This window comes from Anastrepha ludens, chromosome 4, assembly GCF_028408465.1.
Source record: "Anastrepha ludens isolate Willacy chromosome 4, idAnaLude1.1, whole genome shotgun sequence".
NCBI classification, from domain to species: Eukaryota; Metazoa; Arthropoda; class Insecta; order Diptera; family Tephritidae; genus Anastrepha; species Anastrepha ludens.
The window spans coordinates 10,200,575-10,213,226 of NC_071500.1; the positions used below are offsets into that span (position 1 = coordinate 10,200,575).

The following is a 12,652-nucleotide window of genomic DNA, read 5'->3' on the forward strand; positions in this document are numbered from 1 at the left end:
ATCATAGCTTGTTCCCTTCAGTATTAAATTCTCTTCTATTTGAACTAACAAAATATATAAAAAAAAAAATTTCAAGATTTTTATATCAAGTTGAAGTGAATTTTTTTTTTATAGAAAGGCATTTTTTTCTTTAAAACCTCCAAAAAGTTGAAATTTTGGAATTTCTCCCAGTTTTCTTAGTTCATCTAGATTAAAAAATCATAATTAGAAATCCATTTGAATTTTTTGCTTTAGATAATAATTACGAGCCGTATCTTGTACGCCAGTTGGAAACTCCAGCGTTGCAGTGCTCTACTAATTTCTATGTTAAACATTTTTTTCAACTTATTTTAACCAGTACACAAATTTTTTATACTTTTTAAATGTTCATTAAAAGATAGAAAAAGCTTTGCAGTGCTAAATTAATTTTTTCCTTAAAAAAAATATCGCAAAGAGATGCAATTTTTAGACCTCATAAACCAGGCTCCCCCCTTAAGCTGAGAGCAACTCAAATTCGTTCCCACGAGAGTTGGTCCTGTGTTACGGGAACGACCCGGATTTATTGGCGCCCAAAGACTGTCACTCCAGCAGCATTCCCCGAGCATGTATGGGAATGTTTATGCTGCTACAAGGACAACAACAACAACAGTAACACACTTTTCTCTTGCGCACGAACTCCGCATGATACTAACCATCTCTTCATTTGCCTCCTTTACCTTGGCCCGTCACCGTCCAAATAGTTCGTTATAAAATGAAAATCTAATTTTATGCCTAAAAACTACATTAAATATTTTATTTGTTATTTTCGCTATTACGTAATATATAAAATTAATGTATAAAAAATATCAAAAATATAACATCGATATTAAAAAAAAACATGTTTGTCAAGATAAATACCTACAAATAAAACAGAGGAGCACAACATTAAAAAGTATTTAAAATAGTTCAGTTTAACGAAATACAACTGTGGTAGTAAAAATAGTTACAGAGCACCGACTAAATACCTCGAAGTTAATTATTTTTAAAAAGTTATTAAATTTGCCGTTAGAAATAGCACATTAGTATCATATGTTAGCATTCATAAAACAAACTTGTTAATCTTAAGTAGGTGGGTAGTGGACAGTGAAGTTGAACAGTTGAAACAATGGGATTTTATTTAAACGACCTAAACTTGCAACGCCACATTTACGCGTTGGCTAAGCTTATCAAAAATACTTATTGTGTACATATAGAGCATTTCCATACGTATTTGTATATACGTAAATTACTAAAAATTCTTGTGAGTTATTAAATATCCTTTGTGCGATTATATTAGTTATTTGTATACGCAGTTATAGTAAATGTTAAATTAATTTTTTCGTTAATATAAAATTCCGATGATTTTAGGCACTTTCGTGGTTTTCAAAGAGGACTACATGCCGAGTATTCAAAAATCGATATACCTTTACTGCATGGAAAAATATTCTTTCAGCACTTAAAAAATTAGCTTGGCATTTATATTGTAGAAAAACGTGCGTTAATATTTTTTTTTTTGTTTGCTGCATTAAGGCAAAATTGTGCAGCGCTAGTTCTTTCAAAGGCAGTTCAACGCAATTCTCATTAACGTTTCATCTTATCCAAAATCGGTATAACCATATCGAATTTCGGTCGCTTCCCGGCATCCTCATTCATGCAAATTGTAATCAGCTTAGCCATATGCGACGAAGTGCCGGGTGGTATTTTAACACGCAGACCTTCCAGGGCAATCTTCATGCCACATTCCATGGGCGACCATTCGGCAAAAGGCACTTCACGTGTAGTTAATTCCCATAAAATGATTGCAAAACTCCACATATCACACGCTTCCCAATTCCGATCGGACGGCTTACGTTGCAATGCCTCGGGCGACATCCAAGCCGGCTGATAAATGCGTCCTTTCTCTTGGAACGAAAATTTCGCATCGCCCATATTAATACGTGCTGTAAGGTCATCATCGATCTGTGTTGGAAAATTAAATTGGCGTAAAAAACAAAAATTGCAACTTATATATAACAAAGCAAGTGACTTACCATGACGTGGTGACTGTTTAGATGATATGTGGGAATAATGCGTTCCAACGAATGCAGATATGCCATACCGCGCGCTATGTCCAAGGCGCAACGCACTGCTTGCGCTGTATCCACAACAATACCAGTGGCGCGGTGCAGCAAATTAAAGAGCGAGCCACGGGTCATAAACTGCGCAAGTTTGTTGAATACAATTGAGAAAATAAAAGATTTTTAAATTTTCCATTACTTCGCAACAGCAAATATGCATTTGGTAGTGATTTGAATAATTCAGCACTACTTCACTTACTTGGCTAATTGTAATTAGATTTGGCGGCTGATTGCAAGCCCCAATTATTGGCAATATATTCGGATGTGAGAAGATACGTAATTTCGGAAACTCCTCGTTAAAATCACGCGATATGCGCGCTGTACAATGACGCACCGCTAGAATCTAATATGAAAACCAAATATCTTACATCAAATAAAGTTTAGATTAATGCACACGAACTGCCACACACACACACACCTTTGCAATAACATCATTCTTTTGCCAACGCCCACGCCATGTCTCGCCGGATGGTGTTACAGCTATTTTCGATTGCAAATCTAGTTCGCCCAAATTTATGCCCTTAAAGCGGGAGAGTGTGGCATCGCGTGACCGGGTCTTGGTGCCCAACCAACTTTGCTCTTTAAAGCTTATTTTCTTGATGTCATGACCGTTGCGTTCTGCCAAATCATGCAGACGCTTTGACAAACCAGGCTTTGCTTTATCCAATGGTGTATCGTTGTCCTTGTTGGCGATGGAGACTATAGCTCCGGCATTCACCAAATCCTCACAAATCAAATCGTAACCCCAAAAGCAGGCATAGTGGAGTGGTGTATTGCCATGTTCATTGACAGCATTCACATCCGATCGCTCACGTATTAGCTAAACGGTGAAAAATAATGCGATTGTAATTTTGCTGATGTAGCTCATGTGCATGCACGCAAAACTCACCAGTTGGACTATATCGCGATGGCCATGAGCAGCGGCTAGATGTAGAGGAATATCGTCACCCATGTTGGTAGCATTAACGCGCGCACCACGTTGTATTAGAGTTTCCACCAATTTTGTGTGACCTTCTTTGGCACACCAGTGCAGAGGGCTAAAGCCATGATCGTCACTAGAAAAGAAGAGCATAGCTTTTTAATCAATATTACCAGAGAACGACCGAGCTTCGACTTCGGCCATGTTGATATACAAAATTTCAATTCAGCGTGACCAAAAAAAGCCAAACTTTGGCAGAAGATTTTTGCATTTTTGTTTTTTATCAAAAATTGTATCTATGTTTAGTTTTTGATACATTTTTTCAATACTGGTATCAGAACCAAAATATTTTTTTTTTTTGTATTGCATTTAAATATCTTCTACTTCTCCATCGAGTGTCGTTAGTGAGCAAATATTCAGTGTTGCAAGGCAGTTCTATACGCTGCTAATCAGCTCCACAAACAAATCGTTTCCACGACGATCGGTTCTACGTAACCGGAACGACGCGGATTTATATTCGGCCAAAGACTGTCGTTAGCAGCATTCCCCAAACATTTAAGAGGAATTTTTATACTGCTACAACAACTATGGCAAGCTAATGTTTTTACATTACAAAATAAAATTACTCAACTACGAGTATTAAATAATCACTGTAAAATCCAATTCTTATTTATTATTTTTATAAACATAAATGGGTTCGCTTTCTATTGCTACCACTTTAAATTTTCCAATAATGTCTAAGTGCGTGGATCGAATTATGGCACACACAAATGTAGTCACTATATAAACCTTTTGATTTATCGTACTTTTTATAAACTACCATTAAGATTTAATATAAATATTTATCGTTAAAAATGCTTCATTTTTGCATAAGCTTCAAAATGTCCTATTACAGACGCATATTTTACTTAAATAGAAGCACAGAAAAGTAACAACATTCATTTATAAACACTCCTTATTAATTCAAGATTTGAATTAAAGCTATTTTTACTCAATAATACTACGAATTTTATTAAAATTCTATTATTACAAATGTTTTTCTAAACGTTTGTAATACCGTGCAAAATAAATTTGCAGGCCGAACTGTCAAATGAGAAAAGAATATGCGAAAATTTCAGGAATTTACAATTAATGCTGCCCTCACTAACTCACCTAGAGTTTTTTTAGAAATATATTCATTTTTAAAAAATTACCAACACATTGATCAGTTGCGATATATTAAATCACATTTGAACATCGATCTGTCCCTGCATCTGACTTGTTGCTCTTGTTTCTATCAGATTATTATTTATGTAGTTGTGCTGTTTCATATGCAAATGCTGATACAAATTTTCAAAGCAATTAAGAATTCACAATGACGTCACTCATAATTTCGTACACACCCTTGTACTACGCACGCCAAATGCACAAATGATGGACTCTTTGTGAAGGTAATTGTACAACCACTTACGACATTTTTAACCCGTAATTGTTTTCTTACCCTAAATTCATATCATTGCCCGTATCTTCCAGCCAAAGGCGCACTTGTATCGAGTTTCCCTCACGGCACCAATGAAATATATCCTCCATATTCGTGCTTTTTCTGACTTAAGCAACTAAATTTCGAGTGTATTGCGTAATTTAACTGCACAAAATGCTAATTTGATATTAAATTTAAGCTAAAACATTAATTTTGCAGTAAATTCCAAAAGAAAATCAGCAGATTGAATGCAGAACTCGAAAAATTTCTTCAGCAAGAAACTGTCAATTGTGTTGTGTGCTCTGTTATTATTGATGGTTTGAGTATCTGCTAAGAAGTGTTGATTAACAATAGTTCTGTTCAAGTACACGATAATGGGGCCCACGCTCACCGACGTTATCGTAGGCCTGTCTGTTGCCCGTAAGATACACAAAACTTGAGCCCATAGAAAACAACTGCTTTCGTTTAGACAACATGACATATAATATTTACACAATACATAGGTTTGTGCGTATTTGTGTTTGGTTCTATTGACACAATGTTGCCATTGATATTTTTTCTGACATACTTTCACACACATCCGTGGTATCAGTTATAATTTTCATTGTTTAATAAACCAAAGCCAAAGACTACCAAATGCAAATAGTTCATTTATCTATAATTAACATTATTCCACACTGTTTTTAAGTTATTTTAATAAAAACTAAAATTTTTCTAACTATATTTTGTAAACGATTTCGAAATGTACTGTTTGGCTATACTGTGGGGCGAGAGAGCAACCAGCTGACACGATTCTACGGATCTATCCAAAACCCTACGATAAAATCTACGATACTACGGAACGGAAGGGTGGCAATTTTTCATTTACATGGAGCTCTCATTAGTTTCATCGTAACAGCTGATACGAGTATGAGCGTCCGTTCACGTTGGTGAGTGTGAGCGGAAACTATTTTTGTCAGTGTTCTCGTTCGCTAAAATTTACAAAGCGGAAATTGAGAGAGCAAACTGACAGTTGATTGGAGGAAAGTCGCAAGATTTTAAATAATGCATTTTTATTTGTAAAAATTTGTAAATATTTTCAGTAAGAAAAACAACTGTATACAAGTATGTGCTTATATATATAAATAATTGGCGCGTAGACCCTTTTTGGGTGTTTGGCCAAGCTCCTCCTCCTATTTATGGTGTGCGTCTTGGCTTTGTTCCACAAATGGAGGGTCCTGCAGTTTCAAGCCGACTCCGAACGGCAGATATTTTTTTGAGGAGCTTTTTTATGACATTGCTTATGCAATGTATAAATAAAAAGTTGAATTCTTCAAAGTCTGTAGTAAAAAATATAAACAATTCAATACTACTTTTCACACGCTTTGCTCTCTGAGAGTGAAACATTTCACACTCCTAGAAAATTAGCTGCTGGCAAGTTACTTGATTATTCTAACTGGAAGAGAACGTAAACACGAAACTTAAACATATATTCAAAATCACATTTTAAAAATCAATTGTAAAATTAATATTTCCATAGTAATAAATAATTTCGCTCATGATATATAGAGTGTCCATCTGACATTTATATTTTAACAAAATCTATAGAAGGTGTAGATGTGGGGTCACAAACTAGCAAAGTAGCTGTAAATACTTTTATGACAAGTGACACTCACATCTGTCAAAAAAGAGTATTACTTTCTTAAGAGTACTAGGTATGCACTACACTACCACATCACAGTACCTCATACCAACACAGCTAGCTCAATTTACCTAGGCTGGAGCTGAGTTGAGTTAAGTGTATGTGTCTCCAAGGACTTGTGATGACATCGCAAGGGACTTCTGGAGAAAAGGACTCCACACAAACAACGATAACTTCTACAATTATTGATTTTTTTTTTTTTGAAATTGTGCTAAAGTCAAGTCGAATCGTAATGTATTAATGCTATGTTTTTGAAAATGTAAAATAAAGCAATTGACTAATAAAAAAAAATTATTGAAAATGGTAATTTTTTTCGGGCCACTGACTACACCTAACTTCTTATGAAAACTCGCCTAATAATACATTCAATATATATATGTAGGTGATCTACTTTTCCGTGCTTAACTCGCAATCCGTAATTAAAAACTGAGGTTTCCCATACAAAATTTATCTTCCAAAATCTGAGATTATAAAATAATCCTAGGTAATAACCTTACTTTTTGACATACAACCCTATGTTTTCTGTGTAATAGATCATTATTTTTACGCGTGTAAAGAAAAACGTCAAATTAAAAACTAAATAAAATGCCGGCAAAGAAAATTGGTTTGCAGACAAATTTCTAACAAAATTTGTGTTCTTCTTCTTAATTGGCGCGATAACCGTTTACGCGATTTTGGCCGAGTTTAACAAAGCGCGCCAGTCGTTTCTTTCTCGTGCTAACCGGCGCCAATTGAACATACCAAGTGAAGCCAAGTACTTCTCCACCTGATCTTTCCAACGCAGAGGAGGCCTTCCTCTTCCTCTACTACCACCAGCTGGTATCGCATCGAATACTTTCAGAGCCGGAGCGTTTGTAACCATTTGACGACATGACCCAGCCAACGTAGCCGCTGGATCTTTATTCGCTGCGCTATGTCTATGTCGTCGTAAAGCTCATACAGCTCATCGTTCCATCGCCTGCGATATTCGCCGTTGCCAACGTGCAAAGGTCCAAAAATCTTCCGCAGAATCTTTCTCTCAAACACTCCAAGCGCCGCTTCATCGGATGTTGTCATCGTCCACGCTTCTGCGCCATGCGTTAGGACGGGCATGATGAGAGTTTCGTAGAGTGTTAGTTTTGTTCGTCGAGAGAGGACTTTACTGCTCAGTTGCCTACTTAGTCCAAAGTAGCACTTGTTGGCAAGAGAGATTCTACGTTGAATTTCAAGGCTAACATGGTTATCGGTGCTAATGCTGGTTCCTAAGTGTAGGAAGTCCTTTACAACCTCGAAATCATAACTGTGTCCTTATATTACTTATTATAAAATGTGATATCGAGTTTCGAATGCGTATTCCTGCCATAATTTTTTGAAACCTCAGTAAACCTCATTTATGGATTTCTTCCAACTGTTTGTTATTAGCAGCCAAATGCGCAAATACATTAGCTATTCCTTCTCCTTGTCTTTTCTCCATATCGTTAATAATAATTAAACAATCTAAAAACACCGAAATATTGCATTAAAATAGTTTGTATGAAGGAAAACCTTTCACAACAGTATTGACAGCTGATGGGAATTTTGTAGGTAATCTGCCATATGTAAACGGGTAGATTAATTTTGTGGATTTATTGGTAATCACTGCATATGTGAACGTACTTTAACATGGCAAATTGTGCACATTGTCCTCTGCACCAAGTGCAACCCTGTATTAGCTGTGTTTAGTGAGCAATACATTTTCAAACAAATATTCCTCAATTTTTGAGGACATGGCAGCACTATGAAACCATTTGTTTAAGAACGTGGTAAAGACGAATTTGTTTTCTTTCTAATAATTTGTTGGAACGAATTTTGGATTAAAGTATCAACATGAGACTCAGTACCTACAACTTCTTAACATCCAAGGCGATAAAAGGAGTAAAGGATGGATATCCATTAAAATTGACGGTAAGCAAAAATGATTCACTTCTTTTATTTATGCAATGATTAATAATTTTCGTTACTAATTTCATGCCAACAGATAGTTAAAAAGGATATTGTTGAAAGTGAATTCAATCCAACATTCATAGGACGTTTACTACCCCGACTTGACTGGCTGGGAATACGTTTAGCTGCGGAAATAGTAAGTTGTTTGCTTACCTATCGCAAATGCACACATTTATATGCTTTTTTTTTTTATTAGCTTGAATTAAGTGACATTCCCCCGAAGCAACCAGCAAACATAGCTGAAGATGAAGAATTATTAAAAAAACTGCATCATTTGTTGCTAGAAATCGATGTGCTAGAAGGGCAGTTGGAATGTCCTGAAACGGGACGTGTTTTCCCCATTACGGATGGCATACCGAACATGCTGCTAAATGAAGATGAAGTTTAAGACATACTTAAATGCTAGTAATACGCAAATGTACATATTAAGTTATTTTTTAGAATTTCTAAATCAAAGCAAGTTTTGATGCTTATAATAGTCTATTATTTGGCTTTTTTGTAGGTATGGTAGTAAAATGCTGTCACAAAAAATCATAGATTTCAATGATTGGCCAGAAATGTGGCTTGTTAAAAACACAGTGTAATGACATGTAATGATACGAAGTGTGCCAGGTAACAATGATGCTCATTTTCAGTACGCAGACTTGTCGGTCAAAGAGTAGTTTTTTTCCTTTAAGTCAAATTTAAAAAAAAAATATAAATGACTGGTCAAAACTGTGGCTCGTGAAAAAAGATATGATTGACTTCCTATTTATCATAACGCAAAGTATAGTTAATGCAAATTTCCATGTTTCTGAAACCGAGACAATACACATCATTCCAAATACTTTTAAATTTAAAAACAGTTTACCCCTTCTTCTTAAGCAAAATATAGCCCAGTAAAGCAGGAGAAATAGTTCGGAACGTATTAAAGTGGTGGGGTTGAAAAAGAAATACTGCAATCATGGCATTCAAAAGAAGAACCTGCCATTTGTTATTTTTGTATAAGTACTTTACCTGCCAACTACAACCGATAATTTGGCTAGCAAACATCTATCCAGCTGACGCCAATGCTTTTTGGTAAATTTTATTCATCAAAACTGCATTCAAATTGACGGTAAACACAAATAAACGGGCGAATCCTTTTACGAAGAAGCAGCCTCAAGCATGAACCTTAACTGGATGCTTAACAGTTCGTTGAAGTTGGCGATTATCAGCAGTACACCAGGAGCGACGTATGCAACAATTCGCCATAAGGCTAGATTCATCCGTTAATATTTCGTTCGCCCGATTCCCTTCTGAATTTGCCTTAGCCCATGCAAGTCTTTTTCTAATTTGTGATAACGAGAGCAGCGCTTTTTCCAATGTGCTCTGCAGGCAAACGTCCCCGAATTGTGTCTTTCCTGAAAACTGCTTCAGCTGCACGCAATGATAAGTGCGGCTTTGTCACAAACGAATCAATGATCTGGTGATCATACTTTGAAGAGGTTTTTTTTTCTCTACTTCCAAGGAAATCGTCAACATTTTTGGCTTCAGTATACCGCTGCACCCATTTCTTTAGGAATGTCTCCGATTTCTTCAAATATCTTTAAACAAATTTTTATTATTGAACTCTAAGTTTGAATTTTGCCGATCCATTTTCATTAGGCTGACTGTACATACATACATACATATTTGGGCAGAGCAGACATTCAATTTATGTCTTATATGTCTCTTCCCCGACGGAAGAGAAGGACGATGCGACCAAAGATTCCTTCTATGAGCGCTTGGAGCGTTCCTATGAGCGCTGCCCCAACCACGACATAAAAATCGTGCTTGGCGACTTCAACGCCTGGATGGGCAAGGAGGGAATTTTGTCCCACAGTCGGAAAATTCACCCTCCTCAACGAAACATCCGGTAACGGACAGAGGCTGATCGACTTCGCCGGGGCCCGAAACATGGTAGTCTGCAGCACCAGATTCCAGCATAAGAAGATATACCAAGCCACCTGGCTGTCTCCTGATCGAAAAACACGAAACCAGATCGATCATGTTGTGATAGATGGAAGACACGCTTCTAGTGTATTAGATGTACGTACGATCCGAGGACCCAACATCGACTCGGATCACTCCCTTGTTGCAGCCAAACTGCGCATACGCCTCTGTGCAGCAAAAAACGTACATCTACCTACGCCAAGAATGTTCGACATCAAAACGCTGCAATCGCAACAGACAACCCGAAGATTCGCCACTCGACTCTCACTCCTGCTCTCAAAGAGTACTGCCCAACAAACCGGCATGCACGAGCAATGGAGCAACATTTCTCGTTCCCTACGTACCGCCGCCGAAGAAGAAATCGGATTCCGGCGAGCCCGAAAACACAGTTGGTACAACGAGGAATGTCATGAAAGATGCTGCCTATAGAGCCACGCTGCGATCGGGCGCAACGCGAGCCATGTGGGATCGCTATCGAGAGCCCAGAAAGGAAGAGAGACGTATTATACGAAAGAAGAAACGAGAGGCCGAAATACGTGAGTGCGAGGATCTTGAGATGCTGGCCAACAGGAACAACGACCGAAAATTCTACCAGAAAGTTCGGCGGCTTACAAAAGTTTATAAGACCGGGTCGTTTTCCTGTAAGAACAAAGACGGAAAACTGGTGACTGACATCCAGAGCAATCTTAAATTATGAAGGGAACACTTCTCGAACCTGTTAAACAGTGACAGCTGCGCATGTCACAGAGAATGTGAGGATCACGATACTCCAATCGTTGACGACCGAATTGTCGTTCCGCTGCCCGACCATGACGAGGTGAGAATAGCGATAACGCGGCTAAAGAACAACAAAGCCGCGGGCGCCGACGGACTGCCGGCTGAGCTATTCAAACATGGCGAGGAGCTGGTAAGGTGCATGCATCAGCTTCTATGCAAAATATGGTCGGATGAAAGCATGCCTGCTGATCGGAATTTAAGTGTGCTCTGCCCAATCCATAAGGAGGGTGATTCTGCCATATGTGCCAATTACCGCGGGATTAGTCTTCTAAATATCGCCTATAAGGTCCTAGCGAGCGTATTGTGTGAAAGGCTGAAGCCCTCCGTCAACCAACTGATTGGACCTTATCAGTGTGGCTTTAGACCTGGAAAGTCTACCATCGACCAAATATTCCCAATACGCCAAATCTTGGAAAAGACCCATGAAAGGAGAATCGACACACACCATCTTTTCGTCGATTTCAAAGCTGCATTCGACAGTACAGAAAGGTGTTACTTGTATGCCGCGATGTCTGAATTTGGTATCCCCAAAATATGGTCGGATGGAAGCATGCCTACCGATTGGAATTTTAGTGTGCTCTGCCCAATCCATAAGAAGGGCGATCCTGCAATCTGTGCCAATTACCGCGGGATTAGTCTGCTAAATATCGCCTATAAGGTCCTAGCGAGCGTATTGTGTGAAAGGCTGAAGCCCTCCGTCAACCAACTGATTGGACCTTATCAGTGTGGCTTTAGACCTGGAAAGTCTACCATCGACCAAATATTCACAATACGCCAAATCTTGGAAAAGACCCATGAAAGGAGAATCGACACACACCATCTTTTCATCGATTTCAAAGCTGCATTCGACAGTACAGAAAGGTGTTACTTGTATGCCGCGATGTCTGAATTTGGTATCCCCACAAAACTAATACGGCTTTGCAAGATGACGTTGCTCAACACCAGCAGCGCCGTCAGAATTGGGAAGGACCTCTCCGAGCCGTTTGATACCAAACGAGGTTTCAGACAGGGTGATCAGCTGTCGTGTGACTTCTTTACCCTGATGTTGGAGAGCCTCTTACGAGCCGCCGAACTTAATCGCTCAGGTACATTTTTTTTAAAAGCGTACAATTGTTGGCGTATGCTGATGATATTGACATCATGTTTCTCCAAACTGGATAAAGAGGCAAAGCGAATGGGTCTGGTGGTAAACGAGGACAATATGAAGTACCTCCTGTCATCAAACAAACAGTCGGCGTACTCGCGTATCGGCACCCACGTCACTGTATACAGTTATAATTTCGAGGTTTTAAAAGACTTCGTTTATTAGGAACCAGCATAAACACCGATAACAATGTCAGCCTTGAAATCCAACGTAGAATCTCTCTTGCCAAGAAGTGCTACTTTGGACTAAGTAGGCAAATGAGTAGTAAAGTCCTCTCTCGACGAACAAAACTAACACTCTACAAGACTCTCATCATGCCCGTCCTAACGTATAGCGCAGAAGCGTGGACGATGACAATATCCGATAAAGCGACGCTTGCAGTGTTGGAGAGAAAGATTCTGCGGAAGATGTTCGGACCTTTGCTCGTTGGCAACGGCGAATATCGCAGGCGATGGAACGATAAGCTGTATGAGCTTTACACCGACATAGACATAGCGCAGCGAATAAAGATTCAGCGGTCTCGTTGGCTCAATGGATACAAACGCTCCGGCTCGGAAAGTATTATAAGGAAAAGGAAGACCACCTTTGCGCTGGAAAGATTAGGTGGAGAAGGACTTGACTTCACTTGGTGTGTCCAACTGGC

The 12,652-nt window shown here is 38.5% G+C and overlaps 2 protein-coding genes across 2 annotated transcripts; one reads left to right on the top strand and one right to left on the bottom strand.

Annotated features, from left to right (window-relative positions):
• Positions 1–755: 755 nt before the first annotated feature.
• Positions 756–4,803, bottom strand: LOC128861073 (integrin-linked protein kinase). Its single transcript, XM_054098961.1, has 6 exons — positions 4,514–4,803; positions 3,004–3,169; positions 2,533–2,934; positions 2,314–2,457; positions 2,028–2,195; positions 756–1,956 (listed from the first exon to the last, which is right to left on the bottom strand). Exons 1-6 carry the CDS (start codon positions 4,600–4,602, stop codon positions 1,579–1,581), a joined length of 1,347 nt encoding a protein of 448 aa, XP_053954936.1. The 5' UTR covers positions 4,603–4,803; the 3' UTR covers positions 756–1,578.
• Positions 4,804–7,909: 3,106 nt separating this feature from the next.
• Positions 7,910–8,869, top strand: LOC128860150 (multifunctional methyltransferase subunit TRM112-like protein). Its single transcript, XM_054097433.1, has 3 exons — positions 7,910–8,096; positions 8,170–8,271; positions 8,332–8,869. The coding sequence occupies exons 1-3, from the start codon at positions 8,019–8,021 to the stop codon at positions 8,521–8,523; spliced, it is 372 nt and encodes a 123-aa protein (XP_053953408.1). The 5' UTR covers positions 7,910–8,018; the 3' UTR covers positions 8,524–8,869.
• Positions 8,870–12,652: the final 3,783 nt, after the last annotated feature.

Excerpts from the sequence above, each read along its gene's own strand:
- LOC128860150 (XM_054097433.1), top strand. The coding sequence starts at position 8,019 with ATGAGACTCAGTACCTACAACTTCTTAACATCCAAGGCGATAAAAGGA. Across the intron at positions 8,097-8,169 it reads GATATCCATTAAAATTGACG|ATAGTTAAAAAGGATATTGT; the intron begins GTAAGCAAAAAT and ends TCATGCCAACAG. Across the intron at positions 8,272-8,331 it reads TACGTTTAGCTGCGGAAATA|CTTGAATTAAGTGACATTCC; the intron begins GTAAGTTGTTTG and ends TTTTTTTATTAG.
- LOC128861073 (XM_054098961.1), bottom strand. The coding sequence starts at position 4,602 with ATGGAGGATATATTTCATTGGTGCCGTGAGGGAAACTCGATACAAGTG. Across the intron at positions 2,935-3,003 it reads ATCGCGATATAGTCCAACTG|CTAATACGTGAGCGATCGGA; the intron begins GTGAGTTTTGCG and ends TTCACCGTTTAG. Across the intron at positions 2,458-2,532 it reads AGAATGATGTTATTGCAAAG|ATTCTAGCGGTGCGTCATTG; the intron begins GTGTGTGTGTGT and ends TTTTCATATTAG.